Genomic DNA, 10524 nt, shown 5'->3' with positions numbered 1-10524 from the left:
AAGCACATTGAGGTGACTGTTGTTGTCATTTTGTGGTATATACATAAAACTTAGCCCATTCTTCCGATAGCAATGTCAGTGAAGGGTCAGCATAAAAAAAGCCATTTATTTTACATTCACGCCTCAGTTGCACTTTCAGAGTGTAAATGTTTCTTCGCACTTGTAAAATCTAACCAATGAGATAAAACTCCTGAAGATCCGAGCTTTTCCAGTTGACTTAGCATTTTAGCCTAGTTGTCAGCTATCCAATCAAAGGTGGAAGAAGTTGTATTCAAAGCCTCACTTTACTTTCTGGCTGTCATTAGCACACACCGTGATGTTTGTGTGGGTTTGTGTTTGTCCTTGTCCACACGCGTCTTCTGTTGCTCTTTGGTGTATGTGTGTGCGCGATCAGTACAAGCCTGGCTCTGTGATTAGCTGCCACCTTTCGCCCCCAACCTCTCCTCTCCAACCCCCACCTCTCCCTCCTCCTCCTCCTCCTTCCGCAGAGGAAGCCTGCTATCCAGTCAGGCGCGGAGCTCAAGAGCATAGGGGCCAATGAGGTCGGAGAGAGGCAGCCTAAGTCCCTCCCCCTCGGCCTGTATTGCCTGTACAGGGGCCTTGTGATTGGTGGCTACAGCAGCGGCATAAAGAGGCTCCTCCCACAGCCCTTACGGAGGGTAAGGCACTCCCTCCCTCCTTACCTCCTCCGCTCCTCTTCCCACCCTCACCTCATTCCTCCCTCATCTCTCCATTCTTTTCCAGAGGGAAAGAAAAGGACGCCCAGCAGGGCTCGTTCACGGCTTCCTCCCTCATCTCCCCCCTCCCTGCCCGTTTCCCTCTGTCTCTGCCCGTTGCCTGGCCGATGTCGTGTTTGTGCACGTGTGCGTGTACGTTTGTGACCCGCAGATTGCCGGTTCAATTTCCCATACGCTGCCTTGCTCAGTGGTTCTGTGGCTGCTGGCTGTCTTTCCGTGGTTAGTGATTTCATGCTGTTTGTCGGTCAGGGATTGTGTAGCGTTACTTGTTTGTTGCTAGCTAAAGTGAGTGTCCCGTGAATCCGATGTAGTTTAAATTTTTATTTTATTTTATTTTTTATAGGACTCCTACACGATGCCGCTCACCTCCATCCAGTGCTGGCACGTCCACTGTGAAGAATGCTGGCTCAGGACTCTGGTACGCTCAAACTCACACACTTCATCTCACTCGCACACACACTCAGTGCTACGGGGCAAGTCCTCATGACATGCAGTTATTGCGGCCTCATTTCATAGTCAGTGAATTTTTCTCTGTATTCATGCCCCGTAGGGAGGAACTAAAATGGAATGTTCCCCAAATGACCCGTTCTCTCTCAGCACGCTCAGTGCAAACACTTGTAGCCTCAGTCAGGGAAAGGCTTAGATGGAATGGTCCCCAAAAGGCTTGTTAAAATGTTGGAATAAAGTGGTCAACTTCAGCCTCCACTGGCTTCTATGTACTGCCTTAGGTCTACACATACACACACACACACACCACACACACACACACACCACACACACGCCCCTCCACTGCGGTTTTGCTGGTTATTAGTTAGTCTAATATATTCAGTAGTGTGCAGTTAGCTGTTGCTAATGTGGTAAATGGAGCGCAAAAGAAAATAGTGTTCCTACAGCTGGAAGGGTAAACAGAAGGGTAACAGCTTTCTCTGATGTCTTTGCTCTTATCGCCTCTTTTCCCTCCATGAAATATCTGATGTTGTCAATGTTCTCGTCTCACCTTGTTTCCCCTGCCGCCCTTTCCCCATGAAGCCTAATTGTACTCATCAACATACCCACAGGCCCGTCCCACCTGGAAAACGATCACAAATAAGCTGATCATTAGTGCCACATCATTGTATACAGTATCAGTTGCATCAGTGTCCTAAAAAGTTTGATTTTTAACTTCATTGAATGATGTAAAAACATTGATTGCTGGAATATTTTGACTAACCCTAACCCTGGGGAAGATGTTAAACTTGAGTACACCTTAGCCAGTACACTATTTATACAATTTTGAAGAACTTCCTGAGTAACATCTGGGTTAGTGTGCAGACAGCCTTGCATCAGCAGTCCTAGGGTTCTAATCGAAGCTGTCTTCTTGAGTCTTTACGAGTCTAAAGCATCTCGCTGGTGTTTTGAATGAAGAGAATCACCTTCAGTTTATAGATGCAGTTTCAAATCTCTAAAACTCTTCGCACTTTGCTCAGTTTATCCTTTTTGGGCTTAGGCAGGCTGCTGATTGGTGGACCAGCTACCACTGTCTGCATTAGATTCAGTGTGTTAAGCCATGTGACATTGTCTATGTCAGGGGTCAGCAACCTTTAACACCCAAAGAGCCATTTGGACCCGGTTTTGACGCAAAAGAAAACACTGGGAGCCGCAAATACTTTTTCACATCTAAAATGAAGATAACACTGTATATATTGTTTTTTACCTTTATGCTTTGTGTGAACAACTAAGGTGTGTTGCTTATGAAATCCATAAAGTGCTACAGAGAAAATTACATTTTATTTATGTAATTAACACATTTTGAACTCTTAAAGAAATATAACAAAAGGAAAGACACCCAGCTGAACTAAAATGATCCATGTAGCAAACAACAACTGTTGTGAGTTGCCACCCTCATATCGCCTTTGGGCTTGTGGAGCCTTGATCTGACTTTTAAAAAATAACTGGAAAAAAAGCACTATGCTGCTAAAAGATGAAAAATAGATATTTGCAAAATTCTGCCTAAATATGTATTTTACCTGGTTTATGTGTGTGGCGGGGCGTGGTCTGCAGCACCGCTGCAGGAGAGGCCGATGCACCTGAGCGGCACCCGCAATCACGCCTCGCCACCTTAACGTCTGTGCTCTCTATGCTGTTGTTGGTATGTGTCGGACTGTGAGCTGCAAAGCTACAGCCGGCTGTATGCGTACAGCAACCGTGTGTGTAAAGTGTTCAAAAAAGAGATGCTGAAAAGCGTGTTCATGGAAACATCGTCGGGTCTGCCGTGATATGTTTACAATGGGACTTCTGCTCCTGAACCTCTGCGCACAGCGTCTGCAAATCGGGGCTGTACGAAGTCACTTTCATCTTTACGCAGGACTGTAAGCTTTCATCTGTGAGGCGTGGGCGGTGTTTGTTTTTAACATAGTTCATGATGGAGAATAGCTGCTGACATAATGTGGATCCGAAGATCCATAATTGGCCTACCTGGGGTTGAAAGTCTCGATAAATGCGCGGCGTTTCGGCGGGTACACCGGCTTCCGCGAGTGTGACACTTATTTTGAGCGATGAAAAAATAATAGAATATAATTTTATTTTTATATTTCAATATCACAATAATCTTCCAATTTAGAACTACAAGTTAAAAAAGAACTAGCATAAATAAAATACACTTCAGCTAAATACTTCTAATTTATTTTCCCAAACCACACGGAGCCGCAGTAGAAGGACTAAAGAGCCACAGGTTGCCGACCCCTGGTCTATATCAAGGACTGAATGGAGTAGACTTTATTTTTCCAGGGATTATGATGAATGATGCATGGGAATGTCTGATGACTATTTCAGCCTTGTATGCAGCTATACATTTTAAATGTGGTGTTTCTGAAATGGTTTGGTCCAGTAGAATAGCTACATGATAGCAGATAAAAGCAACATAAGCTAATGGTCCCAACCATTACCACCCTTATTCATGCTAATAATTGTCTGAAAAATGCTTTCAGTTTAAGGTGATTTAAGAAGGCCTTCATTTGAGTACGAGCAGAAAGGCAGTCTGGGCCTGATTAATAAATTAGTTAGCCTGCTTTCTAATTCTTCTGTTATTAATTGCTCAAAAGAAAGCACTCCATTGTTTCCATCTGCAGCGTACCTGTGTTTTCTGTGTAGGTGTGTGCACAGACGTGCATCCTGCCACTGCTGGTTTAATGTATGGGGAATTAAAGTCATAGCCTGGAGACAGCTATAAAACCGGGAGGGCCAAACTGATCAAAGTAAATGCCCAGGAATCTAGTTAACATCAGCCCAGCCTCTTACCACTTTAATGAGCGAGGCAGCTGGAGCCCAGTGTAACAGGCACACACCCATGCATGCTCACTGCCCACAGTAAACAGCAGAAAGCTTTGACGGGCCTCCAAACAAACAGAAGTGCTCCCTCAACAGAGTATCAATAAAATCGCTTAAATTACACTTAGTTAAATTTATAATATTAAACAATGCTTTGATACGTGATTTATGAGAGGTATTTCTGAAGAAAATGTTCATTACTTTTTAAACCATTCCAAACTCCTCTTCTTTCCATTTTTCCCCCATACACCCCACATCCCATCCCTTCTTCTTCACTCTGGACTTGTTTTTTTAGTAATGTGGAGCAACATATCCTCTTAGCATGTGGTATCTGTCACGCCCAAATCACTCCCGTCTAGGCCCTTAATCGGTACACCTGCTTTAAAGAGTTTATTCAGGCGCTTACAGGAATTGAAGCCTATAAATCCTCGGGGGTCAGAGGTACATTTATGCTGACCGATTAATGTTTCAAAAGTGCACAAAATACAAACGAGATCTCCAGATTGTGTTGGACCCATGTCAGATGTTACACCCTACGTTTGTGTGCCGTATACTAAAGTCTCAAAGTCTCAGTTCGCAGTTTAGAGACTGATTAAAGCACCAGATAGTTTAGTAAAAGGTGATGAGCAGTTTTGTTATGTCTAACAACAGTATTCAAAATGTCATTTACTGTTTCCCATACATCATCATACATTGTGGGCCACATACAGTCCACTTTGATCTTAAACAGGCCATATCAGTGAAAGACATTTAAATAAACTAAGCTCTTAGATTCAGAGAAGTGCAGTTTCAACATTACAGCTCAGTTTTCCTACGTGATTAATATGTAAAATTACAGGAAACATTACCGTTTTTTGTTTTCTTTTTACTGTGGACCCACTCTTTAAAACAAAAAGACATTGCTGTAGTAGACAGTTTCTGTCATTGTATTAATTTTTTAACTGTTACTTAACTACTTTGGTGTAGTATGAATGGCCACGGGGGAAGTCTTTATCAGTGGGAAACACTATACTACAGTTAAAAGTTCAAAATCTGCGCACGCATTCACAGTTTTCAAAGCCTTCCGGTGGGGCAGATTAGAGTCTCCTGGTCCCCAGGCCTTATTTTTGACACCCCTGCTATACATGGACTTTATCTGAGCCTCTTTGCTTGAGAGAATGACACTTTCAGAAAGTGACTGAGTAGTAGACCATTCGCTTGATCTTACTTTGAAGGTAATGTAGCTGTGAGTGTTGGGCCTTCAGTCTCATGTTTTAATCGTGCTTCTGTTGTGGTGGTTTCCTTAAAAAAGTTTGTCCCATGTTCACATACTCCAGTTTGTCTGTCTTGGACTGCAGCTGACATCGGGTGGAGAACTGATTCATGAGCAGCCATGCCAACCTTATGAAGCTTGGCAGCAGAACAAGCTGCGGTCCAAGACGCTGGAGTCGCTCAGTTATTTATTATCACAACACCAGCCAACCACCCCCACCCCCCCATCATCTACAACAAATAGAACCTAGATCTGTGGGAAACACAACGGGTGCATTTCACTTCTGATGTTAAGACTTTCCTCATAGCAATGACATCATATAATCCTTTCCTAGTTGACTCCAGCTGTGCCACTATTCTTCATTTGTTTATGGTCTGTTTTTGGCTACTTTTCTTTTTTCTTGCGTCATTAAGTGTAAACTCAGCACAGTGACTCTGTCAGAAAGGGATGCGCCTGCAGCCAGCAGTTGTTGGCCAGAGTTGGTGCGGGAAAGCAACAGGGATTTAGGACAGTGGTGAGACCACCCATTCAGAATCTTGTTATGCTGTCAGCCCTGTGTTGCATATTATCACCTGCTGCTTTACTGCAGATGGCACACTATCAAAGCAGTGCAGAGGGAGAGGAAGAGGGCAGAAGGGGAGGCAAGATGTGCAGCAAACAGGTTTAGATTCACACAGGAGGAGGAGGCAGTAAGAGCACTGGGTAACTTGTATTGAACTTCATGCTCATAGTCCCAAATCAGCAGAGTGAGCACTTCATTGTTATGTCTGTTGGTACATTTTTCTGAGCTACCAAGCTAACTGTTGCTTGTCTGTCCATCACAGGGAAACAAGAAGCTGTGCCCACAGTGCAACACCATCACCTCACCCGGAGACCTGAGGCGTGTCTACTTGTAAAGAGCACAACCCCTGCCTTTGTTCCTTCCGGTCCATTCTTCCATCTTGGATTTGTCTCCTTCCCCGTCGATCATCTTTAGTTCTTCTCGCTCTGTCTCTCTCTGTTGCGCGGCCTGGGTCAGCAGCTGCCAAGCCTCCACGACAGCTGTGTTTGAGACTGTGCCAGTTCTTCCAGGAGGGCGGCTTGAACAAATGACTAAGCAAGCGCACTTTGGCTGAATCTGACTATGGTCAGCAGTCTCCTGAGTAACCTGCGCAAAAAATAAAGGGGAGGAAAAAAAAGGGCCCGGAGACCTGCAGTCCCCAATTGCCAGCAGTTGTTTCCGCTGCCTCAATGACACAAGAACCTCTATAACTGTCTGTAAAATAGAGGGATCTTACACTGAAGGACTAAGTCAGTGGAAACGCCCACTAAGACCTTGTAGCTTCACACTGCTGGAGGTGGACCTCAGAGGAACTTCTTAATACAGGATCTAACTCCCCTCCTCCCTGCTAGCTCTTCGGCAGAACTTCAGTGGTGCTGGATGGCGGGCTTCACCCTGATGACTCTAGAGAAAGCTTCTTTTCTTATTTTTGTTCACTATTGAAGAGACAAACTGATAGCTTGATCCAACTGTTGCTTAAGAAAAATATAAATATAAGAGCCTCTCCACTAAAACTGAGCTTTCAACCAAACTGAGGAGCCTCACAACCTTGAAAAGGAGTTTGACACTCGCCCTACTCGTCCTCCTCTCCTTCTTCTTCTTCTTCTCTTCACAAGCCCCGCCCTTCTCTCTTCCCCTCTTTTGTGGTGTTCTAGTGCAGTAAACCAAATTTTCTCCTCCCCCTTACAAGATGCAGTGCAAGCACATGTAATATAGTTCTATGTATGTTTACAATGTTGGGTGTAAATTACATAGACACACACACACACACACACACACACATATACACACATGACCATCAGAAGATACACACAGAAATATATAATATCAAAATCCAGTTTTTTGGTTGGAAGGGGTTGGGGGGAAAAAATGGCTGGAATAAAAGAAGCCTTCTGTATTTTTTAAAAAAGAAGAGATCCTTTGAAAAATCCGTTGACGTTTTATTTGACTGTACAGGAATTTAAAGAAAAATTGTAAGTAATAATAAACTACTCAAACTAGATGGTCAAGATTTAGGTGGTGTAATTTTTCTGCAGAGTACCTCAGAGAAAGGTAGATCTGATCTCGGTGTGCGGACAAATGTTGTGTTAGTTTTATTAAATGGAGAGATTCCCGTTGTCCAAGAGTTCCCGCAAACAAGCAGAACTGTGGAACTGCTCTTTAGTTTACATATTGTCCAGCTGAGCTTTTTCTTTTTTAACCTCTACTTCTGCTTCATGCTAATTGGAATAACATGCTGAGATCATATTCTAGACAGTCTTATTTTTTGTTTGTTTGTTTGGTTTACCCCTACATGTCTCAAAAGAAGCTTTTTTCCTCCCACATTGTTCTCATTCTGCTATGCTGCAAAAAAAGAAAACAACTTTAAAAAAAAAAAAAAAAAAGGTCCTTGAAATGGCAAATTCCCAATGGGCAGAAGTCTTTGGAGAACAAGGATGGCCAATGCTGAACTGGCAGCCTCCAGGAACCCACAACCTCCCCCCTCCCTCAATGGCAGCAGCATCAGCAGCCAAGGTGGTGGTGTGCTTTGTGTTTGTAAAGCTATGTATTCTGTGCCGTCTTTATTGTTGTAAGAAATAATGCAAAAAAAAAAAACAAGAAAAAATAAAATTTCTCAAAATTCCACGACTGGTCCTTTTCATGCAGCCGGGAGTGGTGAAGTAAGACGTGTTTAAGAAATGTGTTCATTGTTCATTCGTTCATTGTTCGCTGGAAAAATCAATAAAAAATGGGACAAAGATGCCAGAGACGCATTGTGAATGTGTTTTGTAATAAGACTTTGTGTCTCATTGTCAGTTGTAGCTTTTAAGTGGATCATCGTCCACTATTAAAAAAAAATGCAAAAGGCACACAGCTTAAAAAGAGGAAAGTGAAACAGCCCGAGTTGGTCAGGCCTGATATTTGAGGACACTTCTGCTGAAGAAACTTGATTTTGGCTTTTCCACTTTGGTTTAAATGTCTCAAACACGTCCTTATAGGATATACTGGACAGAAATAAAGAGTGCTGTGATGCTACGCTGTTCCATTCGCACTGAACTTGCTGATTTAAAAGATGTCCCAAAGGTGGAAAAACTGCACAAGAGAGTCAGAGTGAATTTGTGTGTTGTAGATTCTTGGAAATGGTACATGTCCTTCCCATTTGTAAGCTACATTTTGAATTTAATTAAATACTCGTAAATGTCAGTTTCCCCAACATGACTTTCTTTGTTTTGTTTTTTCATTTTCCTCACTGGAGCTTGTGGACGTGCCTAGGAAATGAGTCAAGGTTTTTGTTTTGACAGTCTTTTTGAGCAAATGATGCAGCTCTGCAGAGTAACCTGAAATGTCAGACCAACCTCATGTATCTGCTGAGGTCATAGTTTCCAACTTGTTTTGGGACACTTCCTCAGACATTTTGGTCCATATCAACATGACAGCGTCACACAGCACAGCTGCAGCACATTTATCAGTTGCACATCTTTGATATCAATCTCCAGTTCCTCCACATTCCAAAGGTGTTCTATTGGTTTGGTATCTGGTGATGGTGGAGCCCATTTGAGTACAGAGAACTCATTGTCCTGTTCTAGAAACCAGTTTTAAACGACTGTATGACACAGCATGTTGTCTTTCTGCAAGCGACCATCAGAAGAAGGATCTACTGTGGTCATAAAGGGATGGACATGGTCACCAACAATGCTAAGGTAGGCTGTGGCATTCAAGCAATGCTCAGTTGGTACCAATGAACCCAAAATGTGCCAAGAAAATATTCGGACACCACAACACTACAACCACTACAGGCACAACTATTTTTTATCCTGTCTCCCTCCCCTCATCCCCAACCGTTTGCATGCATGGCTGCCCCACCCTGAGCCCGGTTCTGCCACAGCTTTTTTCCTGGTAAAAGGAAGTTTTGCCTTGCTTGCTGATTTGGTTATCTCTATTATTATTGTAGGGTCTTTACATTGAGCTGACTTTGCTGTGTTCTGGCATCATCTTGTACATAAAATTGAATTGAATAAAATAGGATGGATCAATACTTTCATGCTGTTCACACCAAATTCTGACTCTACTATCTGAATGCTGGAGAGGAAATTGAAACTAATCAGATCACCCAATGTTTTTCTAGCCTTCTATTTCCCGTTCTTAGCTGACAGGAGTGGCACCCAATGCGGTCTTCTGCTGGTGCAGCCCATCTGCTTCAATGCTCGGTGTGTTATGCAATCAGAGGTGCTCTTCTGCATACGTTAGTTGTTACTTAAATCGTTTTTCTTCACCATTCATATGCTTGGTTTGAATTTTAGCAGGTGTTTTGGCGATATCTGTGTGCCTAAATGTATTAAGTTGCTACCTTGTGTTTGGGCACTGAGATATTTACATTAAGAAGTACATGTGCAGATGTATTTAACAAAGTGGTCACTGAGTGCAGTCATCCAACAATGTCAAATTCAGTTTACAGAATTTTAAGCAAACTTGTCCATTTCTGACATCCAGTAGAGCCGGGATGTTCTGACGCAAAAAGAGATTAAATCCGATTGGCAGTATAATGCATGATTCCGTTGAGTAAGTTAATTTTTTATGTGTTGCGGCCTGGCTTTGCTTGGGTGGCCATTATTAGGAAAATAATGTCCTCCCACAGTGCTACATACACCCACAACACATCTTTTTTTCATTTCCTCATTGCTGTGATGCCTTCCTGATTCAGACGTCAATGCAGATGTGGTTGTGTGTTTAACGTAAAAGTAATTTCAATTGCAAGTTTCACCAAAAACATTAATGACAAGCTGTTCATAGGAAGTTTTACATTTTTTAATATATAGTTAATACTAGCATTGTTTTTTAGCCAACCAAAGTCCAGAAAACAGAAAGGAAAAATATTGCCTTGCTGCTTATTTATGCAATTATTACAAAGGAACCTGGCATGTTGCATACAGATGAAAAATATGGTTCAGCAAAGGCAGAGATTTTTTTTAACTCGTTCATATTACAGTGCAAGTCTAGCTGAATTCTTTGACTTTGAAGGAGTTGGAAAAGCCCAGAGCCATGCTATGCTATATTTCAGTTTTTTACTTTCAGTAAATTTGCAAGAATTTGAAGCAATCCATTTTCACTTAGTCGTTATGGGGTATTGTTTTTCACATTTTGAGGTGAAGCAGGAATTTAATCAATTTTGGAATAAGACTGTAACATGACAAAATGTGAAACAAGTGAAT

At 42.5% G+C, this 10524-nt stretch overlaps 1 protein-coding gene across 4 annotated transcripts in view; it reads left to right on the top strand.

Moving 5' to 3' along the window:
- rnf220a (ring finger protein 220a) overlaps positions 1–7958 on the top strand; it is a 161698-nt gene extending 153740 nt beyond the window's left edge. Inside the window, exons 13-15 of one of the 4 annotated variants that reach the window (XM_005740251.2) lie at positions 489–659; positions 1081–1155; positions 6120–7958. In XM_005740251.2, coding sequence (XP_005740308.1) covers positions 489–659; positions 1081–1155; positions 6120–6191 — 318 coding nt within the window. In that variant the 3' untranslated portion in view covers positions 6192–7958. The other 3 variants (XM_005740252.2, XM_013912704.1, XM_005740250.2) reach the window with 3 other exon arrangements.
- The last annotated feature ends 2566 nt before the right edge of the window (positions 7959–10524 follow it).

This window comes from Pundamilia nyererei, unplaced genomic scaffold (assembly GCF_000239375.1).
Source record: "Pundamilia nyererei isolate P.nyererei 1_Seehausen unplaced genomic scaffold, PunNye1.0 scaffold00098, whole genome shotgun sequence".
NCBI classification, from domain to species: Eukaryota; Metazoa; Chordata; class Actinopteri; order Cichliformes; family Cichlidae; genus Pundamilia; species Pundamilia nyererei.
The sequence above is the reverse complement of the archived record's forward strand: the minus strand, read 5'-3'. Positions and strand labels throughout refer to the sequence as shown.